At 46.6% G+C, this 26,591-nt stretch overlaps 1 protein-coding gene across 1 annotated transcript; it reads left to right on the top strand.

The window, feature by feature from the left end:
* Window positions 1–16,027: 16,027 nt before the first annotated feature.
* On the top strand, window positions 16,028–26,051 carry LOC128850606 (uncharacterized). The gene is made up of 3 exons (XM_054055567.1): window positions 16,028–16,266; window positions 23,324–23,715; window positions 25,100–26,051. Exons 1-3 carry the CDS (start codon window positions 16,071–16,073, stop codon window positions 25,619–25,621), a joined length of 1,110 nt encoding a protein of 369 aa, XP_053911542.1. The 5' UTR covers window positions 16,028–16,070; the 3' UTR covers window positions 25,622–26,051.
* The last annotated feature ends 540 nt before the right edge of the window (window positions 26,052–26,591 follow it).

The following is a 26,591-nucleotide window of genomic DNA, read 5'->3' as shown; positions in this document are numbered from 1 at the left end:
ATGCTGATGCTCGTTAGCTCTTTCTCCCGGGAGCGCTTTCATTGCAAACTGCAAATCGCGATTAACAAGAACACTGTACTATAGATTCTTCATCTGTGATTACCCTGTTCACTGCAAAACCGTTCTGCCTAACCTAACATGGGTAGTTGCTTGTTTCCTAGAAAGCTGCATTAGAATCAGATCTCTTGCTGAACTGTAACTGCACTCTCTGTTTAGGAGTCTGCTTAAGTATAGATTGGGCAGCTGCGAAAGGACTGTGCTCAGGAAAGCTCGCTGGTGAATTGGAAACCTTGACCGTTAACAGCTAAGTGGAACGTGCTAGCCCAGAATGCTGATGCTCGTTAGCTCTTTCTCCCGGGAGCGCTTTCATTGCAAACTGCAAATCGCGATTACAAGAACACTGTACTATAGATTCTTCATCTGTGATTCCCCTGTTTACTGCAAAATCGTTTTACCTAACCAAATATAGGAGGTTGCTTGTTTCCTAGAAAGCTGCATTAGAATCGGATCTCTTGCTGAACGGTCACTGCACTCTCTGTTTAGGAGTCTGCTTAAGTATAGATTGGGCAGCTGCGAAAGGACTGTGCTCAGGAAAGCTGGCTGGTCAATTGGAAACCTTGACCGTTAACAGCTAAGGGGAACGTGCTAGCCCAGAATGCTGATGCTCGTTAGCTCTTTCTCCCGGGAGGGCTTTCATTGCAAACTGCAAATCGCAATTACAAGAACACTGTACTATAGATTCTTCATCTGTGATTCCCCTGTTTACTGCAAAATCGTTTTAGCTAACCAAATATAGGAGGTTGCTTGTTTCCTAGAAAGCTGCATTAGAATCAGATCTCTTGCTGACCTGTAACTGCACTCTCTGTTTAGGAGTCTGCTTAATTATAGATTGGGCAGCTGCGACAGGACATGTGCTCAGGAAAGCTCGCTGGTGAATTAGAAACCTTGACCGTTAACAGCTAAGTGGAACGTGCTAGCCCAGAATGCTGATGCTCGTTAGCTCTTTCTCCCGGGAGCGCTTTCATTGCAAACTGCAAATCGCGATTACAAGAACACTGTACTATAGATTCTTCATCTGTGATTACCCTGTTCACTGCAAAACCGTTCTGCCTAACCTAACATGGGTAGTTGCTTGTTTCCTAAAAAGGTGTATTAGAATCAGATCTCTTACTGAACTGTCACTGCACTCTCTGTTTAGGAGTATGCTTAAGTATAGATTGGGCAGCTGCGAAAGGACTGTGCTCAGGAAAGCTCGCTGGTGAATTGGAAACCTTGACCGTTAACAGCTAAGGGGAACGTGCTAGCCCAGAATGCTGATGCTCGTTAGCTTTTTCTACCGGGAGCGCTTTCATGGCAAACTGCAAATCGCGATTACAAGAACACTGTACTATAGATTCTTCATCTGTGATTTCCCTGTTCACTGCAAAACCTTTCTGCCTAACCAAATACAGGAGGTTGCTTATATCCTAGAAAGCTGCTTTAGAATCAGATCTCTTGCTGAACTGTCACTGCACTCTCTGTTTAGAAGTCTGCTTAAGTATGGATTGGGCAGCTGCGAAAGGACTGTGCTCAGGAAAGCTCGCTGGTGAATTGGAAACCTTGACCGTTAACAGCTAAGTGGAACGTGCTAGCCCAGAATGCTGATGCTCGTTAGCTCTTTCTCCCGGGACCGCTTTCATTGCAAACTGCAAATCGCTATTACAAGAACACTGTACTATAGATTCTTCATCTGTGATTCCCCTGTTCACTGCAAAACCTTTCTGCCTAACCAAATACAGGAGGTTGCTTATATCCTAGAAAGCTGCATTAGAATCAGATCTCTTGCTGAACTGTCACTGCACTCTCTGTTTAGGAGTCTGCTTAAGTATAGATTGGGCAGCTGCGAAAGGACTGTGCTCAGGAAAGCTCGCTGGTGAATTGGAAACCTTGACCGTTAACAGCTAAGTGGAACGTGCTAGCCCAGAATGCTGATGCTCGTTAGCTCTTTCTCCCGGGAGCGCTTTCATTGCAAACTGCAAATCGCGATTACAAGAACACTGTACTATAGATTCTTCATCTGTGATTCCCCTGTTCACTGCAAAACCGTTCTGCCTAACCTAACATGGGTAGTTGCTTGTTTCCTAGAAAGCTGCATTAGAATCAGATCTCTTGCTGAACTGTAACTGCACTCTCTGTTTAGGAGTCTGCTTAAGTATAGATTGGGCAGCTGCGAAAGGACTGTGCTCAGGAAAGCTCGCTGGTGAATTGGAAACCTTGACCGTTAACAGCTAAGTGGAACGTGCTAGCCCAGAATGCTGATGCTCGTTAGCTCTTTCTCCCGGGAGCGCTTTCATTGCAAACTGCAAATCGCGATTACAAGAACACTGTACTATAGATTCTTCATCTGTGATTCCCCTGTTTACTGCAAAATCGTTTTACCTAACCAAATATAGGAGGTTGCTTGTTTCCTAGAAAGCTGCATTAGAATCAGATCTCTTGCTGAACTGTCACTGCACTCTCTGTTTAGGAGTCTGCTTAAGTATAGATTGGGCAGCTGCGAAAGGACTGTGCTCAGGAAAGCTCGCTGGTGAATTGGAAACCTTGACCGTTAACAGCTAAGGGGAACGTGCTAGCCCAGAATGCTGATGCTCGTTAGCTCTTTCTCCCGGGAGCGCTTTCATTGCAAACTGCAAATCGCGATTACAAGAACACTGTACTATAGATTCTTCATCTGTGATTCCCCTGTTTACTGCAAAATCGTTTTACCTAACCAAATATAGGAGGTTGCTTGTTTCCTAGAAAGCTGCATTAGAATCAGATCTCTTGCTGACCTGTAACTGCACTCTCTGTTTAGGAGTCTGCTTAAGTATAGATTGGGCAGCTGCGACAGGACAGTGCTCAGGAAAGCTCGCTGGTGAATTAGAAACCTTGACCGTTAACAGCTAAGGGGAACGTGCTAGCCCAGAATGCTGATGCTCGTTAGCTCTTTCTCCCGGGAGGGCTTTCATTGCAAACTGCAAATCGCAATTACAAGAACACTGTACTATAGATTCTTCATCTGTGATTCCCCTGTTCACTGCAAAACCTTTCTGCCTAACCAAATATAGGAGGTTGCTTATTTCCTAGAAAGCTGCATTAGAATCAGATCTCTTGCTGAACTGTAACTGCACTCTCTGTTTAGGAGTCTGCTTAAGTATAGATTGGGCAGCAGCCACAGGACTGTGCTCAGGAAAGCTCGCTGGTGAATTGGAGACGTTGACCGTTAACAGCTAAGGGGAACGTGCTAGCCCAGAATGCTGATGCTCGTTAGCTCTTTCTCCCAGGAGAGCATTCATTGCAAACTGCAAATCGCGATTACAAGAACACTGTACTATAGATTCTTCATCTGTGATTCCCCTGTTCACTGCAAACTCTTTTTTCCTAACCGAATATAGGAGGATGCTTCTTTCCTAGAAAGCTGCATTAGAATCAGATCTCTTGCTGAACTGTAACTGCACTCTCTGTTCAGGAGTCTGCTTAAGTATAGATTGGGCAGCAGCCGACAGGACTGTGCTCAGGAAAGCTCGCTGGTGAATTAGAAACCTTGACCGTTAACAGCTAAGGGGAACGTGCTAGCCCAGAATGCTGATGCTCGTTAGCTCTTTCTCCCGGGAGCGCTTTCATTGCAAACTGCAAATCGCGATTACAAGAACACTGTACTATAGATTCTTCATCTGTGATTCCCCTGTTCACTGCAAAACCGTTCTGCCTAACCAACCATGGGAAGTTGCTTGTTTCCTAGAAAGCTGCATTAGAATCAGATCTCTTGCTGAACTGTCACTGCACTCTCTGTTTAGGAGTCTGCTTAAGTATAGATTGGGCAGCTGCGACAGGACAGTGCTCAGGAAAGCTCGCTGGTGAATTGGAAACCTTGACCGTTAACTGCTAAGGGGAACGTGCTAGCCCAGAATGCTGATGCTCGTTAGCTCTTTCTCCCGGGAGGGCTTTCATTGCAAACTGCAAATCGCAATTACAAGAACACTGTACTATGGATTCTTCATCTGTGATTCCCCTGTTCACTGCAAAACCTTTCTGCCTAACCAAATATAGGAGGTTGCTTATATCCTAGAAAGCTGCTTTAGAATCAGATCTCTTGCTGACCTGTAACTGCACTCTCTGTTTAGGAGTCTGCTTAAGTATAGATTGGGCAGCTGCGACAGGACTGTGCTCAGGAAAGCTCGATGGTGAATTGGAAACCTTGACCGTTAACAGCTAAGGGGAACGTGCTAGCCCAGAATGCTGATGCTCGTTATCTCTTTCTCCTGGGAGCGCTTTCATTGCAAACTGCAAATCGCGATTACAAGAACACTGTACTATAGATTCTTCATCTGTGATTACCCTGTTCACTGCAAAACCGTTCTGCCTAACCTAACATGGGTAGTTGCTTGTTTCCTAAAAAGCTGTATTAGAATCAGATCTCTTACTGAACTGTCACTGCACTCTCTGTTTAGGAGTATGCTTAAGTATATATTGAGCAGCATCGACAGGACTGTGCTCAGGAAAGCTCGATGGTGAATTGGAAACCTTGAACGTGTACAGCTAAGTGGAACGTGCTAGCCCAGAATGCTGATGCTCGTTAGCTCTTTCTCCCGGGAGCGCTTTCATTGCAAACTGCAAATCGCGATTACGAGAACACCGTACTATAGATTCTTCATCTGTGATTCCCCTGTTTACTGCAAAATCGTTTTACCTAACCAAACATGGGAAGTTGCTTGTTTCCTAGAAAGCTGCATTAGAATCAGATCTCTTGCTGAACGGTCACTGCACTCTCTGTTTAGGAGTCTGCTTAAGTATAGATTGGGCAGCTGAGAAAGGACTGTGCTCAGGAAAGCTCGCTGGTGAATTGGAAACCTTGACCGTTAACAGCTAAGTGGAACGTGCTAGCCCAGAATGCTGATGCTCGTTAGCTCTTTCTCCTGGGAGCGCTTTCATTGCAAACTGCAAATCGCGATTACAAGAACACTGTACTATGGATTCTTCATCTGTGATTCCCCTGTTTACTGCAAAACCGTTCTGCCTAACCTAACATGGGTAGTTGCTTGTTTCCTAGAAAGCTGCATTAGAATCAGATCTCTTGCTGAACTGTCACTGCACTCTCTGTTCAGGAGTCTGCTTAAGTATAGATTGGGCAGCTGCGAAAGGACTGTGCTCAGGAAAGCTCGCTGGTGAATTGGAGACGTTGACCGTTAACAGCTAAGTGGAACGTGCTAGCCCAGAATGCTGATGCTCGTTAGCTCTTTCTCCCGGGAGCGCTTTCATTGCAAACTGCAAATCATGATTACAAGAACACTGTACTATAGATTTTTCATTTGTGATTCCCCTGTTCACTGCAAAACCTTTCTGCCTAACCAAACATGGGAAGTTGCTTGTTTCCTAGAAAGCTGCATTAGAATCAGATCTCTTCGTGAACTGTCACTGCACTGTCTGTTTAGGAGTCTGCTTCTGTAAAGATTGGGCAGCTGAGACAGGATTGTGCTCAAGAAAGCTCGCTTGTGAATTGGAAACCTTCACCGATAACAGCTAAGGATAACGCGCTATACCGGAATTCTGGTGCTTGTTAGGTTCTTCTCCCGGGAGCCCTTTCATTGCAAACTGTATGTCGTCAATAAAAGAAGACTGTACTATAGATTTTTCTTCTGTGATTCCCTGTTAACAGCAAAGCCTTTCTGCTAAAGCAACCGTTGGAAGATACTTATTTCCTAGAAAGCTGTATGAGAATCAGATCTCTTGCTGAACTGTCACTGCACTCTATCTTTAGGAGTCTGCTTAAGGATCGATTGGGCAGCTGCATCAGGAATGTGCTCAGGAAAGGTTGCTGGTGAATTGTGAACATTCACCAATAGCAGCTAAGGGGAACGCGCTAGCCTAGAATGTTACTGTTAGTTAGCTCTTTCTCCCGAGAGCGCTTTCATTGCTAACTTTATATCGTCAAATGAAGAAAATTGTACTGTAGATTCTTCATCTGTGATTCCCCTCTTCACTGTAAAACCTCTCTGCCTAACCAACCCTGGGAAGTTGCTTGTTTCCTCGAAAGCTGCATGAGAACCATATCTCTTCCTGAACTGTCACTGCACTCTATCTTTAGGAGTCTGCTTAAGGATCGATTGGGCAGCTGCGACAGGATTGTGCTCAAGAAAGCCCGCCGGTGAATTGGAAAAGTTCACAAGTAACAGCTAAGGGAAACGGGTTAGAACGGAATGCTGCTGCTCTTTAGCTCTTTCTCCAGGGACCGCTTTCTTTGCCAACTGCTAATCGCCAAGAGCAGAAGACTCTACAAGAGATTCTTCATCGATGAATCCCCTCTTCACTACAAAACATTTCTGCTTAACCAACCCTGGGAAGTTGATTCTTTCCTTGAAAGCTGAATTAGAATCTGATTTCCTGATGAACTGTCACTGCACTCTATGTTTCAGAGTCTGCTTAAGGATCGATTGGGCAGCTGCGACAGGAATGTGCTCCGGAAAGCTCACTGGTGAATTGGAAACGTTCACCGATAAGAGCGAAGGGGAACGCACTAGCCCAGAATGCTGCTGCTCATTAACAATTCCCTGGAGTGCTTTCATTGGAAACTGCAAATAGTCAAGACAAGAAGATTATACTGTAGATTCATCATCTGTGATTCCCCTGTTCACAGCAAAGCCTTTCTGCCTAACCAACCCTGGGAAGTTGCTTCTTTCCTAAAAAGCTGCATTAGCTCTTGCTGAACTGTCACTGCACTCTATGTTTCGGAGTTTGCTTAAGGATCGATTGGGCAGCTGCGACAGGAATGCGCTCCGGAAAGCTCGCTGGTGAATTGGAAACGTTCAGCAATAACAGCTCAGGGGAACGCGCTAGACCGGAATGCTCCTGCTAGTTAGCTCTTTCTCCCGGGAGCCCTTTCATTGCAAACTGTAACTCGTAAATAGAAGAAGACTGTACTATAGATTTTTCATCTTTGAATCATTTGTTAACAGCAAAGCCTTTCTTTCCAGCAAGCAACCTTTTCCCATGGTTTAAACCGTTCAGATGGTTTAAACAGAAATATGCATTAAGGTGACAAAATATGTATTCAGCTGATAATTTAATTACTCAGGTCATCCAAAAGAAACGAAGAAATGCAAGTAAATAATAAAACAGAGTAACAGTTCAATGTATCACCTTCCAATGTTAACAAACACAGCTTAGTGTATCTGTCATTACCAAAAACAGAGGTAAGAAAATATTTGAAGTAAGGGATATTTCCAGTAATCAGATTTGTTATTCCCACGGTTTAGGAATGTGATAGCATATTTTGGAATGATTACTTTTTAGGTTCTGTACCTGCTTTTTGTTAAAGTGTGCCATTAGCCCAGTGGCAGAGTTTTGTGGGTTTTTGCTTGGAGCAAGGTGCTTTTTGTCTCAATATCTGCATGGCAACATCCTCTGAGAGAAGCCAGGGTTTTAAAAGGCAGTGAGCTCTATCCGGGCTCAGTCTGGGAAGTGACGATGTCACTAGTGCATATGACGTGTCTGGAACTGAGTGAGCTTCTTCTGCATTCAAGTCCATTGGACCGGAATGGAGATTGTCTATAGCTATGCAAAGGAATCCAGAAGTAGAATTGAATTCCTCTTCATCTTTTCATTTTTTTCTTTCCTTCTTCCTTCCTTTTCAGTGAGATCCTTTTCCCCTTTTCTTCCACTTACCCAATTCCTTTGCCCTCATGTCTTCGGCAGTGAAATTGTTAAAGCCCCAGGTTTTACAGTTTTCATGCTGAAAAGAAGCCAAGCACCTTACATCTTAGAAGAGTGCTTTTCACTGTGTTTTTAGTCATAATGAGTATGCCAATTCACACTTCATTTGCATCTTAAGTTATTCTTTTTTAACAGGAAGGTTGGAAACTTTACTTTGAGAGCAATAGCTCAGTTTTCGAAAAAGTTTGTGGTATGGACTCCAAGTCTGAATGAATTGGTGGTAATTTTTCTGACCATAGTAGTGTTTTTTCCTAGTTGTGATTCATGAACGCATGCCATATGCTACCGCAATATGTACGAACAAATCAGGAGGGGTAGAGTTTTGAAATGGCACTAAAGCTTAGTGTAAATCCATGAGAGATTGGATCCTGACCCTCCCGGTAGTGGCATTGCGAACCTACAGAGCCTCATCCTGGTGACAGTTTTACTACATGAATAGTCCTAACAGACATGCCTATCTTCCCATATGGCTTTCTTACAATTTAACTCTTTAGACTGACCGCTTGCAGCTCTTCACTTGCAGCTCTTCACTTGCAGCTTTTGGGGTTGCTTTCCCAATCCAAGGATAAAATGATAAAAGCAGATAAATGATAAAACCATAAAATGAGATCTTTTAAATATTCATCAGCTTACTCTTTTGGTTGAGAGAGATATGATTGCAGTGGTTGACAAGAATTACGTTTGGGCGGTGATGTCTGCCCACCTTGACATGGTGAGTTAATTTAAAAAGATATGGAAGAAGAGATTAAAGGGAGCTATTTGGTGCATGCCAATTCACAGAGCACTGAACAGTTACAATGGCCATCAAACATTGATGTTGGAGAATGGCATTTAATTTTATTTCAAATGGACAAGACTACCTCTCTCAAAGAATTGTGATTCTCCAATTTTCCTTAACGCTATCATGGAAGCAATAAACATGCTAACATTGATGCACTGGTGCTGAGGACAGTGATTTAGGGGAAAAATGCATGCTTCAGAAAGAGGAGATTAGAAAATTAAATAACTTGTCTCACAATCTTTTTATGGTACTGCAACTCTGATGTGCATGGACATGAACTCATGTACATTTGTGTTGTTTCAATATTGTTTATGCCTTAGCATAATCCTGCATACGCAGGAATTTTTTCCCGGAAGAAGTACTAAGATGCTTTTTGAATTTTCCATAAGCACTTCCCACAGAGATTCTGGTAATAAAGCACTGACTTAAATGTTATAAGAGTAACTATAAGTCTCTGCTGATATATTATACTAGCTTCTGTAAATCCATGGCCTCTAGGCAATGGATTTATTAGTAAGAGTAATGCAGAATGAGAGCACATTCTAGTGTCGTTCAGAATTTCGAATCAGGATATTATGTTGACAGATGGTTGAGGCTATTGAATAATTCAGAATTCTGGTTGTATAAGCCATTCATTCTGATGAGGTGAAATTACAGTTCCCAGGAATCCCATTTTCTATCCTGGTATGTCTCTGAATATACCAATGAAGCATCTCCTTCATACTGAGATCCCCGTCCTCCATGTGCTTTAGCATGTCTTCCAGGAGGACCTGTTCCATGGTCCTCCTAGGCACAGGGGTGAGGCTGACAGGTCAGTGGTTCCCAGGGTCATCTTTTCTACCCTTTTTAAAAATGGGCACGATGTTGCCCTCCTTCCGGTCACCAGGGGCTTCTCTTGACTGCCGCAACTTTTCAAATGTCATGGACAGTGGCTTGGCAACCACATCTGCCAATTCCCTAAGGACTCTGGGATGCATCTCATCAGGTCCCACAGACTTAGAAATGTTCGGGTTCCTCAGGTGGTCACAAACCTGATCCTCCCCTTCAGCTGGAGGGAGGGAGAGAGGAAGGAAGGAAGGAAGGAAGGAAGGAAGGAAGGAAGGAAGGAAGGAAGGAATTTCTATCCTCAAGTATGATCCCTAAGACACTTCAATCACACAAGAAAATAAGTTCCCGTTAAGGTGCATTCATGCTGCAGTGTTTCAAGTGGTGGAGCCACATCAAAAATAACACAAAATTCATCTCACAAAAAAGAAATTCACAAACTCACAGAGGATAAATTTTAGGTGCTTTAGAATTTTAAAATCTTTTTTCCTCTTCATGTCCAGCTGTGCCATGTAAGTGCCTATCTTTATAAATAAGCACTTAAGCACAGCAGGAGTGCTCGCCCACAGAGGGATTTAGTAATCCTAAACGACATAACGTTCTTTCAGAATGTGTGCTGTGAGTTTTCAAAACTCATTCCTTCCACCCTATGATTTTGCCTGCAGATTGTGGAATCTGTAGTAATGTTTCCAACAGATGACTGAGTACTTAATGACCAATTCTCTTTGAATCCATAGACAAACAAATCAGGATTTCTGAATAATCTTTCATCCTTCTCTTGTTAGATATTATTATCTGTCATGAGAACAGAGAAATAGTTATATAAATTAACACATTCCTGTCTAGTCAAATTTTGAAACTTTATCTTTTGCATTTATCTTTTGCTTTTTTCCCCAGAGCTCCTTCTGGAAATTGTTTTCTACTATGATTAATTTTAAAACACAGCACAATGGGGTGTAGATCGATAGTTTCAAAAGGGACAGGAATACACACACAAAAATGAATGTTTGTAGACTCATAAAATTGTCAAAAAGCATTGGTCTAAAATTAGAAAATTATCTGATAGCTCTGAGCTTAGTCAAATACAAAATTCCTTATTGTGGACAGCAGGGTCTGGGAAAGGAAACAAAATGTATCTCAGAACAAATCCCTTCAGAAAAGCCATGTGAACTGACTTTCTCCAATGGTTCATTTTTTCTAAAATAGCTAAAATGTCAACACTGTTAACATAGCATTTTCAGCTTTCATAGCATTATTACTCCACTCAGTAAAACCAGAAAGTCCCGTCAGGGAACGATTACACAAAAGAGAGGCAATGTAGAAACAGAGACTTAGAAAAACGATCTCTGCATTTGCTTTAGCTCAACACATAAAATGAATTCAAATTAACTAAAAACACTCTGCATGTCAAATGTACCTGAAAAGTGTTTGATGTAAAAACAAGGAAGGAAAACCTTTACCGTGCATGACTGGGATTGTACTGTCTAGCGCAGCAGTGTTCAAGATAAAATTGCCATCATGCATCACGTGAACCCTATTTATGTTCTTGTTGAAACCACGGTACCAGGGAGTTTGGATAACTTCTGATCTGTTGCCTCTTTCTGCCTCTGCAATTGATTCTAAGCTGTGTGATTTTTTTAGAGTTCAGAACTGCTGCTTGCTGCTGCAAATGCCCGGTGTTTCCTCCTCTCACCCACCAGTTTTATTATCAGAAAAAAATACAGTGACACCGTGGCAAGACTTGAGAAGCTGATCCATGTGTGAACTCTTGAGATAAATTCCTTTCCCGATGCTGTTTGCTTGGTCGAACCTGCAGAAGCAAAAACTTAAATTGCTGTCCATGTGGTATACTATGACATTAGCAACAGGTTAACAACTGACAATGTCAACTGTCATTCTGGATCAAGATCGGTTTACAAAAAAAGGTGGAAGAAAGAAAATGCTTTCTGATTTCACTATGAAAACAGCACCATACGGTGTCTCATTAACCTCTGGCATTACCCCATATGCGTAATTTTTTAAAAATTATTCTACGTAACGGGTTCTAAAATGTAAGGCAATGTTAGAAACTTACTGTTCTCTGCTCAGAAGGAGTACTCGCTTCATATCAGTGTCAGCTTCTGAACATTTCCTTCCCCATATTTCAGTCAGATAGCTTATGCAAAAACATGTGGCTGATATGGTTTTGGTTTGGAGCTATTAGCTAAGATTGTGACATTCCTTGGTTTTTAGACATTTTAGGATGACTTGCTGCCATTTAATCGACATAAAAATGATCGGCCCCGTAGCAGCAGTCTCATACTTGCAGACTAAAGTCTGATAACGTAATCAGAAGCTTGAAATTTCTCTTGGGCTGCATATAGGGCAATGGAATTTTGAATAGGACACAAATGATCCGAATAGAGTCTGATGTCTTAATTGTGGGTAAATCAAAGCAGGCAGTGAGGTGCAATGAGAGGCATAATGAGAACCTCATGTGTATGTATCTTTCCCAAATAATGATCATAGTTACAGCTTCTGCATTTTGCAATTGCAGTACACATCAGAAAATTCCTATTTTCGAGCATAATGATAGTGGTGGGTAGCAGTTGGGCTCTCATTCTGGAAGCCACTGTCTTCAGATCTTACCGCCATGAGATAGTGGCCCATACATATCCAAGACCCCCTTTTCTGGTCAGCTGAGGAGACATATAAGCTAACTAGCAGGCTTAAATAGATTTTGTCATCACAGATGCAAATAGCAAGTGAGAAAGTTTATCGCTTTCCCACACTTGAAAATATGACGTTGCAGAGGAGGCAGAGGTTTCTTTTCATTTGTTCTTTTAAAAGACCGTGGGAAAGCCAGCTTTGCAAAGACCAGGTAAAAGTCCAGGCTTGGTGTCATACTTTTTTGCTAAAAGAGGAGAAGAGTACGAGTACCTCTCTTTTAGATGAGCAGCAGAGGTAAGTAAGATAGGACCGAGGCTACAGCATCTTCCTTCTGAGTAGAGAATAGTAAGTTTCTAACACTGCGTTACATTTTAGATCCCGTTACATAGAATAATTTAAAAAAAAAATTATGCAGCTGGGGTAATGACATGGCCCGAGGAGTTGTGGTAACCGGAGTTACCCTTGGCTTTCGCAGTCCTTTGTAAACGGATCTGTTCAGCTGCTACCATGCTCCAAGGACATCTTCTAGTGACCTTCCAGTACCTGAAAGAGGCCTACAAAAAAGCTGGAGAGGGACTATTCGTGAAGGCTTCTGGTGATAGGGCGAGGGGAAATGGGTATAAAGTGGAGAGGGGCAGATTTAGACTAGACATTAGGAAGAATTTCTTCACCGTGAGAGTGGTGAGACACTGGAACAGGTTGCCAAGGGAAGTTGTGGCTGCCCCGTCCCTGGCGGTGTTGAGGGCCAAGTTGGACGGGCCTTGGGCAGCCTGATCCAGTGGGATGTCCCTGCCCGTGGCAGGGGCGTGGGAACTAGATGATCTTTAAGGTCCCTTCCAACCCAAACTATTCTATGATCCTGTGATTCCTGAAGGGTCGTCACAGCTTGGGAAGGTGTTGGGTCTGTGCTATGAAGCCAGGAGATGAAAATTGGGCTCCTTGGCTGCCTAACCCTTCAGATATTCTCCGAGTAAGGGAGGGGGGCAGAAAATCAGCGTGAGAAAATTTCCACAAAGGGAAACTTCCTGAAAGGGTTTTGTGCCACCTGACAACTCCAAAGATGTATCTTGTCACTCGGTGTAGTCTACAGCAGCTCACAAATATTCACCCTTTTTTTGCCTTGCTGTGTGGGTTTTCTGCGGGTAGAGGTGACAGTGTGGATTTTGGAACCCATAAGGTCCTGGATGAGGCGGAGAAAGTAGTGCTGACTCTGAAGAACAAAAGGAAGTGCGAGGTTGGGTGAGGTGAGCTGCCTGGTCTGTGAATGCATAGTGCCAGCGTCTGCCCTGGCCCGCATTTTCCTTCTGTCTGTCGCAGAAGCTGTTCCCGTGCTGGCACCCTGACAGCTCAGGTACATTCAACATCTGAGCTCTCCAATCTCAAGTGTTTTATTAGGGAATACAGGCCCACCCCAGCAGTTCTTTACAGCTCAGCAGGAACCAGAAGGAGAGACCCTGAAATTTAAGCCACTCGCTACTGACATTAATTCCTTCCCTTCCTCCCCAGTTCCAAGCTGGAAACTATGGATACCAACATACCCGACTTGGCATTCCACTTCCCTGTCCAGCCACAGCGGGGCACGCTGACCACCTCTGGGAAGCCTATGCAGGTCCAGCTGCTCTTCCACTCCAAGATGGAAATGAACAATGAAGATAAACCCATCCTGCACTGCCAGGTGAGCTATCTAGACCAGGTGGTGTTGGCATACCGTGTCCTGAAAGCATAAGCAGAACATGTTTGTTTTGGAAGCTCCTGCCTGATGGCGCTTAGAGAAAGCAACCATCACTGCCTCTTGCTTGTGCTGACCTGCAGCTGTGGGGAAGTGTCAGGGGAAACATTCAGGATAAACATCCAGCACAGCTGCAGAATTCCTTCCCAAAGGCCCTCCAGGTGGGGAAGGCAAGGTCCACGGATGTGGGTGCTTTCAGGAGGATACTTTCCGGTGGGTCTGTAGTAGCTCATCTGTCTGGATCTGCCTCTGATGTCTCAGTCTCACCATCTTGCACAAGTTGTGTCTCTTTCCCTTTCCTGCTGTGCTTTTTACCTCTCCGCAAGGTGTCCACCCCTCTGTCCTCTTCTGTTTCTGATTGCAATCAGTTGCCAGATTCCTGCACCACCACTATAGCGGCATTGTCCTTGGGCAGGAGCCCCAGGCGTTGACGTGCTCCATCCTGGTTTTGGAGCTGCTGGCTCAGACCCACTGCTGAGCTGCAGTGCCCACCCAGGAGCCACATCCTGCTGCGGTGCGAGCTTCTCTCCGTCCCGCTGCAGGTCTGTGATCAAAGTTAATTTGTTTTCCAGGTTCAGCCCTCCTGCAAGTCGGTGTTTCATCACAGCGCAACCACCACAGGAGAACATAACCCGGTCGGAAGGCTCAGCATCTGCAGAGAGCAGCTCCAGGGAAGAGGCTGCAGAGGAGCCAGCCAAAGGCCTGGGAGCAGCAGGAGATCCTCTCCAAAAGCCAGCAGTTGCCAACGATTCCCTGGAAGCAAAGGTAGATTTTCTTCTGCAGCCACAAGTGTGCTTGGCAGCAGGGCCAGCGACTGGACGCAGGGCTTCTGCAGGGGAGAAACACAAAGCCTAGGGACAAGCTTCCTTTTGAAAGGTGGCACCTCTGAGGTTAAACATGCGCACTCAGCTGCTGCGAGACAGAAAAAACATCTCAGCTGCCTTCGTGGAATGTGCCTTTTGAGAGGAATGTCCAAGCAGAGGTCCTCAGCTGTCCTGCACTGATGGGTGCACGAGGTGAAACCTAACCACCGTCTGAAATGGAATGGTCATCTCAAGCGCTTTCACAGACCTTACTTGCCTGGTTTGAATACATTTCCCTTACAGCTGTGTTTCTCTTCTTGTCACGGAGAACCGAACCTGTCCTGGCATCGGGTTCCTAGCGTGCTCTTTGGGCAGGAGTGAGTGAAGCCAGGCTGGTACGAGGGTGCAGAATGTCCTTGAGATCTCTGCCGGGACTGAGTGCTGGGTACATCCAGATTGCCTGGGAAGCTTGTGTGTAGGAAGTGCAGATGGCATCTGTGGCTCCTCTGTGGGTGGGCTTGGACCCACACTCAGCTGAAGGTGTGGACAGACCCCTACTGGATTTGCACCCAGGTGCCACCTTATCTGTTCCTGGCTTGATGAGGCGATGTCACCTGCGGCAGAGCAGTCTTGCCCAGACCAGGCAGCTGCTTGCCACAGCCCACGATCCTTGTTTTCCAGCCACTACCATCCACTGCTCCAAAGGTGGAAGGTACTGAGGAGACTGGGAGCCTGCAACGGAGGCAGTTCACGCAGGCAGAGCCCGTCAGCGTGGGCATAGAGGAGGTAGGTGGGAATCAGTCTCGCCTCTGCGTTTCCGGTGTGGCCAGCAGTTACGTAGCCCTCACTCCCACTGGTGGCCCTCAGCGCTGCTCAAAGTGCAGCTTCGTGCCCCTCCAAGCATGTCACACAGCAGTGCTGAAGCAACTGGTCATTGGAGGGGCCGTGTGGGCCGTGTCACAGGGCTGACCAAGGACGTTACCCGCGTAGCAGATACGGAGGGCGTTATTCATCTTGTCACTAATCAAGCGGTTGATAGGAAATGTCTGCAGTAGACTTTGCTGTAGCATCTTGAGAGAGAGCAGCCTGCAAATCAGAGAGCGAGTGAAAAGCATCAGGAGTCAGATGAGCTGGGCTGGAGTCCACCCTGTGGCTCCGAGGGCTCTCACCTCCAGGTCTCGTGTTTCTCTAGAGGCAGCAAAGGGTGTTATTAAAGGCAGGTTCTGCAGCAGAGAGGATTTATTGCTGCCAGGAGGCCTCCCAAGTTACTGTAAGGTAGTGTGTTAATTAATGCATTAATTGGTGAGTATGGGAGAAGATTTATCACATGGTTCCTTTGCCGGAAAGTGTAGTGGATGCGGGACGAAATGAGGATGATTCTGCCTGCACTTGAGGAAGATGCCCCTCTAGCCACGTCCGTCCGTTGCTCCAAGCCATGGCTGCTCTTCTGCCTCGATTTTGATGCTTGACATCTCGGTGTCTCCTCCCTTGTCTCCAGGTTTTCAACATCCTGCCTCTGCATGGTGTACTGCTGCCGGGTGAGAGCCAGCGGGTCATGTTCACTTTCTTTGCCCATGCGAACATCGTCGCCCGCGTCATGGCTCTGTGCAGGGTGGAGGGAGGCCCCACCTACGAGGTTGCACTGAGTGGGGAGGCTTCCCTTATCAACTCCGTCCTGGACAACGCAGAGATTGACTACGGCCTACAGGTACCACACGCTTGTCTTGGCAGGAGTCCTGAAACCATCACCGGTGAGTTGCTGCCCACTTAGGTCTAAGGCTCTCTCCCCTCCCCAGCTACTTTGTTGGCTGTACGGCTTGGAAGTACAACCTTTGAGTGACACATCCTGCATCCAGGCTGGTTTTTAGTGGCCAACCTCCCACTCCCAAAGTTGGGAATTCCTCACCTCAAGTTGGTCATCTCCCGAGGAATGTGTCCCCCAAAACACTGATCTGCTCCTAAAGTCTGAGGTCCAAGGAGATGCTCTTTCTCAATGCTCTTGATTAATCACCAAAATAATCCAGGGAGGAGGGTAATTTGGGCTTCCCAGTCACTGCAGCTGGAGAGAACATCCCTGACTAATCCACGTTTTACTAATTTTCAGTTAAGATCCTCACCGGTGGCTGCTGGCTCTGTTCGTGTTGTGCTCTCTCCTTTTGCTGTCACTGCGAGCTCTCCAAATCTTGTGTGGGGGTGCCTTTTCTGCCATTCCTTGATGCTGCCTGCTTTGTTTGGGCTGTTAGAGCGTGCCTTAAAGTGCAGAGGACTTGTATCCTCTTGGATTTTTATCCCTGCTCTTCGTGTGGTCGGTGTTGCTCCTCTGCGTGCTGCGGTAAAGCTCTGTTCCTGTGGAGGGCGAGGAGGCACTTGTGGCTGTGGGTTCCCCAGGTTAAGCCAGGAGAGCCAAGTGCCCCCATCTCCTTACCATAGGTAACGTAGCATAGCATGGAGCAGAATATTTCAATTGCTAGGGACCTACAACAATCATCTGTTCCAACTACTTGACGAGTTCAGGGCTGAGCAAAAGTTCAAACATGTTATTAAGGGCATTGCCTAAATGCCTTGTAAACACTGACAGGCATGGGGCATCAACCACCTCTCTAAGCCCATTTCAGCATCTGACCACGCTCTCAGGAAAAAGCCATTTCCTCATGTCACGTCTGAACTTCCCGTAACACATCTTTGAGCCATTCCTAGGTGTCCTGAGCCCTTTCAGCCGGTCCATCACCCAATACACTATGAACCTACTAGTGGAGCCCTAACAGTTCATATTATTCCAAGACTAATTACGCATAAGAAAACAACATTAATTTTCATAAGGATAATGTTCTATGTGTTTTTTTAATTTCAAATTTCTTAACTGATAGGGCAGCAAAGAATTAATGCATGCACTGAACGGGAGTTCAACTTTTTGTGTTATGTGGAATCTGTGAACAGTTTCTCAACCTTTTAGAAAGTCATTGGTTACTGTGCTCCTGTATTTGCATGCATATACATACACTAGACAGCTGCAAAGACTGTAGCCACTAAATGCCACTAAACAGCTCATTTTTAACACAGAGGTCAAGTAGAAACCTGATCCTACCAAAATGAGTGGTTTACACTCTCTTTTAACGTCACAGTCAGCATCGTAACCTGGGTATGTCTGCACACCTGGCTGAGGTGTTTCATTTATACTAAGCCCACAGAAATTGAAATCTATAGGCTTAAATATTTGTAACTTCCAGTTATAATCCAGATCTGTACTTTATGGTTGAAGCTATTCCTACAGTTGCATGAGTAAAGCAGCCCATACGTGGTTGTATAAATCTATGTACTTCAGTGAATCGGTCGCAGGTTTACATAAAAACAGGACTGGGCCCAAAGGCACATAATTTGTATAATATTTAAGGGAAAGAAAATGGTGATTCACAAGAATTCAAGCATAATTTTTGATCTCACTAATAAGATTAGCACTGTCCAATTCTGGTTTCAATTCCAAATTACAGAATTCATGAAGACACGTGTAATACATGTGTCTTCATGAATCAAAGAACAAATTAGCCCCAAATTAAACATTGATACTAAAGCCATAACACAGGCAAAAAAAAAAAGATACTTTCTTAACAATTTGGACAGGCACATCCTCTGCTGGATGGCCGGGCCCAAGGAGTTGTGGTAACTGGAGAGAACAGGCTGACTTATTATATACTTTAAAAATTGTAATTCATTACTATTTCTCCCTGTCAGTTGGACCCTCGAATGCTCTGCTGGCAGCACCCAAGCCAGATTAATTCTCTGAACAGAAGTAATGTCCTAAATTCCCTTATGATTTCCTTCAGGGTCTGGGAGATTGATTATTTCTTTTGTGCTTTGCAGAGTTAGAGAAGATTACACACCCTCTAAGAAATGCTCTTGCAGTCCTCTAGGATGGTGAAGGGGAGCTGTCACTGATAGACATCATTTTTGTCTGAAACATTTTTGTCTGAATAACTAGTTCAAAATCATTTTCTAAACAAATCATTAAATAGAGATTGTTTGTGTCTGCCAGAACTGCTCTCTCCAGAGATGGAAATATAACAGAAGCAGATGGAGCTATAAGACTACAGGAAGTGAAAACGCTGCCAGTATCCGCATAAAACTTCCTAGCACTCTAAATGTTTTCTTGAAATTCCTGTCAGAAATAAAAAGCCTCACAGAGGCTGCAAAAGGAAGGTAGAAGGGGAAGAGGACAGCTTATTACTGCTATTCTTAGGCTTAAGAGTGAAAGCAGCACTTGAGTATACTTAAAAATAGGCTCTATATATTCCATGTTGGCTGGTTGTGTAGGATATCTGAAGTGTCTTCAAATACACTCTTTAGGTGCCAGGAGCAATGACAGACCGTAGCAGCTGGAAGGATGCTGGAAAATGGGCTTGTCTTTTTAGATCTACCTGGGGCATCTCTACACCGGACTGCAGAACAAACTTTAAGTCTGCACTGTGTTTATCTCGCTGCATTCAAGTGTTTATCTCAACTAATTACCTGCTGATAAGGAGACAAGTAGAGTCCTTAGGTATGACTACTGTTCCATAGTACCCAAAAGCCTTTGGCATATCAGAGTGAGCTGAGTCCATTTGTAATCTGAAAGAATGCTGTTGCTGGGTGCTTTCTCCACATTTCTCCAGATGTTTTAACACTTCGGGGAATAACATTGAACAGATTTAAGGAATTGGTGTAATGGTTGATTTTTGTGTTAGTGGAAAGTTGAAGTGAACATGCACCTATAATAATCTCCTCTCCAGAAAAGTTTTGACTACAACCTATATACCATGTAATGGTGGAAAAGGGAGTTGGGAGAGAAAGGTTAAAGTTTTTTAACAAACATTTTAGGGATTTTTTTTTTGAGTTTTACATAATCTTGTTGTAAAATGGAGTAGATATTTTATATAGTACACAAAAAATATATTAAAACTACTTTTAGCAGCTCTGTCCCATGAGAAAACTTCATTTGAATCCTGGAAGGGAAATAAATTTGTCTTCATAGGCTACGTCAGGGTTTATGTCGAGTTAAAGTTATTGCTAATAGGTGAAAAGGGAAAGCCTATCTCAAAATGAAGACAGGTAATCCTAATCCCTGTCTAATAGGACTGTATTCATAGGCAGAAGTCAAGATCTTCCAACAATCGGAACGGAAGCTGCATAGTCCTAAACTCTATTAACTGTTTTCCAGGCAGCTGTCATGCAATAATCTGTTAAAAAAAATGGCAGTAACTCCTACGTAACCCAGTAAATGAACACTGGACTAGAATGGCAAGAATCAACTTGTTTTTACTTTACCATCCTTCCTCCGTATTTCATTCATCAATATTTCTGTAAACTCTAGCTTTAAAAAAGGTTCTTACAATCCTACTGAAAGAATTGAAATGGCTACATTTTATGTTTGACTCTTACTCAGGAGCCATATCCACCATCGGTCACAAATGCACTGTAGAGTAGACCAACACTGTCCCAAGATCGTGAGAACTGATTTTCAATACCTGTCTAAGAAAGGAGACAGAACAGAAAAATAACAATAGCCTGCCACTGAACGCAAAACAATCCATCCATGTTAGGATCCACATTTGAGTGGAATATAGGAAAGGTATCGATGTGAGTGCAGTGTGAACAGCACATGACCCATACTACTGCAGGGCATGGAAAAGAAAGGCTAGGCCAGTAAAAACAAAGCAGCTTAGACTAGAGAATTAATTTGGCTTTGCTTACCGTTATGATTTACTAGCTTAGTGTCATAAAGAATCTCACTTTGAGTTATATCCTGTCAATATCTAATTAATGTGAGTGCTGAAAATTGTGTTTTATTCAGATAAGGAAAAGATACTTTATGCCTTCAGTCAGTAACCTGGCTCTGTTACCAATACCCACAATCACCCTCAGTACCGTGAATAATGTGAATGCCTGCTTGCTAGTATGCAGTTCAAGTGACTGAGCTATCTTGAAGAGTTTTTTCCAAGTCGTTGGCCTTTCTTTCCAGCAAGCAACCTTTTCCCGTGGTTTAAACCATTCAGATGGTTTAAACAGAAAGATGCATTAAGGTGACAAAATAGGTATTCAGCTGATAATTGAATTACTCAGGGCATCCAAAAGAAAGGAAGAAATGCAAGTAAATAGTAAAACAGAGTAATAGTTCAATGTATCACCTTCCAATGTTAACAAACACAGCTTAGCGTATCTGTCATTACCAAAAACAGAGGTAAGAAAATATTTGAAGTGAGGGATATTTCCAGAAATCAGATTTGTTATTCCCACTGTTTAGGAATGTGATAGCATATTTTGGAATGATTACTTTTTAGGGTCTGTACCTGGTTTTGGTTAAAGTGTGCCATTAGCCCAGTGGCAGAGTTTTGTGGTTTTTTGCTTGGAGCAAGGTGCCTTTTGTCTCAATATCTGCATGGCAACATCCTGTGAGAGAAGCCAGGGTTTTAAAAGGCAGTGAGCTCTATCCGGGCTCAGTCTGGGAAGTGACGATGTCACTAGTGCATATGACGTGTCTGGAACTGAGTGAGCTTCTTCTGCATTCAAGTCCATTGGACCGGAATGGAGATTGTCTATAGCTATGCAAAGGAATCCAGAAGTAGAATTGAATTCCTCTTCATCTTTTCATTTTTTTCTTTCCTTCTTCCTTCCTTTTCAGTGAGATCCTTTTCCCCTTTCCTTCCACTTACCCAATTCCTTTGCCCTCATGTCTTCGGCAGTGAAATTGTTAAAGCCCCAGGTTTTACAGTTTTCATGCTGAAAAGAAGCCAAGCACCTTACATCTTAGAAGAGTGCTTTTCACTGTGTTTTTAGTCATAATGAGTATGCCAATTCACACTTCATTTGCATCTTAAGTTATTCTTTTTTAACAGGAAGGTTGGAAACTTTACTTTGAGAGCAATAGCTCAGTTTTCAAAAAAGTTTGTGGTATGGACTCCAAGTCTGAATGAATTGGTGGTAATTTTTCTGACCATAGTAGTGTTTTTTCCTAGTTGTGATTCATGAACGCATGCCATATGCTACCGCAATATGTACGAACAAATCAGGAGGGGTAGAGTTTTGAAATGACACTAAAGCTTAGTGTAAATCCATGAGAGATGGGATCCTGACCCTCCCGGTAGTGCCATTGCGAACCTACAGAGCCTCATCCTGGTGACAGTTTTACTACATGAATAGTCCTAACAGACATGCCTATCTTCCCATCTGGCTTTCTTACAATTTAACTCTTTAGACTGACCGCTTGCAGCTCTTCACTTGCAGCTTTTGGGGTTGCTTTCCCAATCCAAGGATAAAATGATAAAAGCAGATAAATGATAAAACCATAAAATGAGATCTTTTAAATATTCATCAGCTTACTCTTTTGGTTGAGAGAGATACGATTGCAGTGGTTGACAAGAATTACGTTTGGGCGGTGATGTCTGCCCACCTTGACGTGGTGAGTTAATTTAAAAAGATATGGAAGAAGAGATTAAAGGGATTAAAGGGCTGGCACCAAGCCCGACCGGGCAGGGGGTGGCTGCCCACACACGAGGCTCTGCAAGCCGGACCGTGCAGTGCCAGAGCCGCCGGTTGCACAGCAGCTCGCACGGCACTGGTGTGAGGGGCCTGGGACAGCCAATGGGGGCGGTGGGACACCCCTGCGGTACCCCCTGCTCATGTCCCAGCTCTCCTCCGGCAGCTGCTGGGCACGAGCATCGGGCAGGGCTGTGCCCCGCCTGCGAGGGGGCCGGGGCTGGGATGGTGCCCAGCTGGTACCGGCATCCAAAGGCGAGCTGGGGCCAAAGGCAAGCTGGGAAGCACAGAGCCGGTGCTGGCAGCGGCCCTTCCACCGGGGCGGGGTAGGCTGGTTCGGCCGCCTGCACTCTTGCGTGGAGCCCTGGGCCAGGGTGCGCAGCCCGGCGGAGCCGGGGGCAGCCCCGCCCGCGCCCTGCCTGCCGTGCGCCTGGGATGGGGCAGCCCTTGGCACCGCCCCGGGAGTGCGGCTGGGGCGGGACAGACGAGGGGGAAGAGCCCTCCGCGAGAGAGCAGAGGGCGGGCACGGAGAGGGGGCGTGGGAGCGGCCCTGCGGCTGTGAGGCGTGTGGGCGGGGGCTGCTGTCGGTCGGCGCTGCGGACGGGGGCTGGTGGCTGCGTGAGGGCCGAGGGCTGCCACAGGCCGGCGGAGCGGTAGGGCAGGATTGGGGCAGGCCTGGGGTGCAGGAGCAGGCTGGGGGTGACGGGACAGAGGATGGGGGGGGCAGTGGGCAAAACGGTGGGCAGTGACGGAGCCGGGGATCGGGGGGTGACGGGGCCGGGGAAGGGGCAGTCTTGGGGGCAACGGAGCCGAGGGTGGGCCCGCCCTGGGCACCGCATTGTGAGTGCAGCCGGGGCTGTGGCTGTGCGGGGAAAGAGCCCCCGCCGAGGGAGGGGGGGCAGGGGTGCGGCGGGGGGGGGGGGGGGGGGCAGCCCTGCAGTTTGAGGCGTTTCGGCTGTTGACGGTGTCGGCTGCGGTTAGCATAAGGCTGTTAGCATGAGCATAGGCCGCAATATGAGGTGACTGTAGGTCCCATTTGTTGCCCGGAATGGGGACGTTGGCAAGAGGAAGGACGGCCCCCGGAGGTGGGGCTGGATTTTGGCGGGACGCTGACGGGGTGCAGCGCGGGAACAAAGCTGAGGAACCAATCGCGATTTGTTACTATGCGCGTGTTCAGCCAATGAGAGAGAAGCGTGGCCCACGTGTTCGTAACAAAGGAGTAGAAGAGTAGTTCTCTGGGTTCGAGAAACTGTCGACATTTTGATCACGTTGGTCTGCGTCTTGTCCATTTTTCTCCCGCAGGGTCGGGGTGCGGAGTCTGCACAGCAGCCGAGCCCGGTGCCAGCGGGATGTCAGCCCCACCAGACAAGCCGCACGACATCCTGAAGAGCTATGCGGAAAGCCTGCTGCGGACCCAGCCAGAGGAGTGGAGGAAGTTCGAGGGCAATGAGGAGGCTGCAGCCACGCTGGATGAGTTCTTCCAGCAGCCGGACGTGCAGGAGTTGGTGCTGGGGCGGGATCCCACCGGGCAGCTCCAGGCAACCACCCATTTCCCACCCACCCTCGAGAGCAAGGCCGTCTACTTTGTGAAGAAGAAGAGGGAGAAGATCACCCCAGAGAACTTTCAGAGTGGGGTGATGGTGGGAGACATCAGCCCCTCGCCGGTGGAGCAGCTCATTACCATGATGGAGGAGGTGAGTTGCCCACAGGGGGGTGGTGGGTACAGACTTGGAGTGAGTGGGAAGGGCTCCCTGCGCTCCCTGCTGCCGCCTGCACACCCGCTGCGGCCTGCTAGAGCCACAGCTTTAGGAGGGTTCAGGAAGAAACCAAATCCACTTCTTAAAAGAAACCTCGCCCCAGGTGCTGGCCCTGGCCTCGCGGGCGCTTCCAGCCGCGCGTCCCGCTCTGCTGGAGGGGACCCAGCACCACTAGGACACAGAGCTGAGTGAAGGTCACAAGCCCAGGTTTCTCACAATCCCCAGCTGGATCGCTTGCTCCTTGTGGGTTTAAATCTCAGTGTAATTCCCCATTCCTTGTGCCTCACGGCTGCCAAATATCAGAGTGGGTTTTGCTCAGAGTTCCCATAAACATTCCTGCTCAGAGCACTGCCAGCCCAGAGCCCCCAGAAGCTGAGCTAGGAGCCCCCCCTGCGATTCCTCCTCCTCCCCAGTGCCAGGGGCTTTGCTCCCGTGCAGCTCTCAGGGGTTGGGAACTGCTGGGTGCGCTCACTATGCTGCTCCCAGCACTTCCCAACCCCTGAGAGCTGGAAGCCCCGCACAGGGTGAGGGCTCTCCTGGTCCCACTGACAAGAAAAACATCAGCCAAACTCATGAGCGTCTACCAGAGCTGCGGCTGGGCTGAGACCAGCCTTGGAGGGGATGCTGTGCAAAGCAGTGCAGCCACACGCTGCCCTTTGCAATGGACACATTTGCCCGACCAAGCACCCAACTGAGCCGCCTTCTCAAGCAAGCGGTCATTGTTCCAAAGTTTGCTAGCTAGCTTAAAGACCTTGGAATCATTAACAGGGAATGTAGGGAGGTTGTAGCAAAGACAAAGAAGATAAGGGCTACATCTCTAGTACTAGTCATTGTTCTTTATCTCTGTAGTCATGGAAACTTCAGCAGTGGAATTTTATTGGGGTAGCTGTATATGGGGCAGACAAGGGTACATAAGCTGTACTTTCACTCAATCAACTTGATTTCATTTGTATCACTGTTGGGAGTCTGTGCCCCCACTGCCACACTTTCTGCAGATGATGTCGGCTTGCAGAGAGGCCACAGTGTTCTCGACATGCATGTAGAGCTTCTTGCTGCTGTCCCAGTACTCGGGGAGGAGCTGTAGGGAGCACCACCTGGTGTTGGCAGCGTGGCCCCAGGGAGCCAGTGCCCAGCCCCTCCCCAGTCCAAACGGTTTACCTTGAGCTGCAGGTGGGTCTCCGCTGGCATCTTCTCTCCGTAAGTGCTGAGAAGGGCAACCATCTCCTTCAGGGGCTCAAACATGCTATCAGTCGCTGTCTGCCTCTCCTTGGCCCCCACTGCCAAACTTCCTGGGGATGATATCGGCTTCATCGGCTTGCAGAGAGGCCACAGTCTTCTGGACACACAAGCAGAGCTTCTTAGTGCTGTCCCAGACCTGCTGGAACGTCTCATCTTCTACTGCTGGTTCTGGATGTTGCCCCCGTCCATGGCACGCCCCGGGCTGCTGCAGGCGCCAGGCCCCCTCAGCCGGCGGCTTGGCACGGGCGGGAAGGCGGGAGGACGCGTTACCTTGGCAGATGGCGAGGAGGCTGTAGGCGGCGAGGTAGCCCTCGGCGTCGTTGCAGAGCTGCAAAGGCTCTGGCGCACAGCTGCCCCACCTGCAGGGCCCCTCCTCAGCCGGGGAGTCAGTCCCGGAGGCGCTCGCCTGCCGCTGGCGGCCGAGCTCGGGGCGGGGCGCTTCGAACACGGGGTTCTGGATGTCGCCCCCTTCCATGGCGCTGCGAGGCCCGTAGCTGCCGCCGGCGCTGCCCTAAAGAGCATGAGGGCGGGCCGGCCCCGACGGGGCAGGTGGTGGCGCTTCTCCTTCCTCCCCGGCCGAGCAGCCCCGCCCCTCCCGGGTTGAGGGAGACCCCGCGGCCTCGCTCCTGCCTCGCGCCGCCCTCAAGCGGTGGCGCCGCGCCCGCCAAGCTGCTGGGACCGGTGGCAACGGCGGCAACCGCGCTCCCGAGTTCGGCTTTAAACTTCCGGTCGCGGGGGGCGTGGGGGTGGTGGTATCACCGCCGCCCGCCAGGCGCCTCTCCTGGCCACCTGTGCGGGGAAAAAGGAAATAAAAAACCAAATAAACAAGTACCTGACAAAAAGCCCTCGTGAATTTTTCTTCCAGGAAAGCGAAAAATTCAAGGGGGTGTTTCTAAGTGTTGAAAAAAGTGAAAGGGATGCTTTTCTCGGGTAGGGCAATAGGGTACTTTCCCACTTGGTGCAAGTTAGTTGAGTTGGCACAGGACCTGCTCGGCCGTGGAAACCCATCTCCAACAAAACAAAACAAAATGAAACAAAAATTTGCAAATTCCATCCCTTGGAAATGTACACAAGTGCCCTTACTGCACCACAGAAAGTTTCGTCTTGCAGGACCTTCCAGTCATGAACAACTTATTTTTTAAGTCAAAATTGTATAGAAAAATGTTAACAGCTACAGAATGCAGCTGGACAGTAACCTTTTGTATATATTCCTGATAGAAACTAAGGCACTTAAATTAACAAACATTTTACTGTTATAAACCCAGCTGTCCTATAATAACTATTTATATTTTTCTACAAATGCTAAAAAGTAAGCTACGCCATTCAGGTAACATTTAAAAATATCTAAAACATACTTGCACAGTCCCAAGTGTATCTACAGTCAAACTCACGAAGGCAGTAGCCCAGAATTATATGCACACTAAAATAAGTCCATTTTAAACATCCATACTTCTCTTTAATATATCCAGCGACTTGTTTTCTCCCACTACAGTCTCACTTAGGTATTATTTTATAAGCAGGAGGAAAAGGGGCTCTCAGTCAGCCTAGTTCAGCCCATTTCTTCTATATTGTTC

Source organism: Cuculus canorus, unplaced genomic scaffold (assembly GCF_017976375.1).
Source record: "Cuculus canorus isolate bCucCan1 unplaced genomic scaffold, bCucCan1.pri scaffold_116_arrow_ctg1, whole genome shotgun sequence".
NCBI classification, from domain to species: Eukaryota; Metazoa; Chordata; class Aves; order Cuculiformes; family Cuculidae; genus Cuculus; species Cuculus canorus.
Note: the sequence above shows the minus strand (reverse complement) of the source record. Positions and strands in the feature narration are given on the sequence as shown.

Bases quoted from the DNA above. Each gene is read 5' to 3' on its own strand.
- LOC128850606 (XM_054055567.1), top strand. From the start codon at position 16,071: ATGTTCACTTTCTTTGCCCATGCGAACATCGTCGCCCGCGTCATGGCT. The intron at 16,267-23,323 runs GTGAGTTGCTGC...TTTCTCCCGCAG, and splicing joins GAGTCCTGAAACCATCACCG to GGTCGGGGTGCGGAGTCTGC. The intron at 23,716-25,099 runs GTGAGTTGCCCA...ATCGGCTTGCAG, and splicing joins TCATTACCATGATGGAGGAG to AGAGGCCACAGTCTTCTGGA.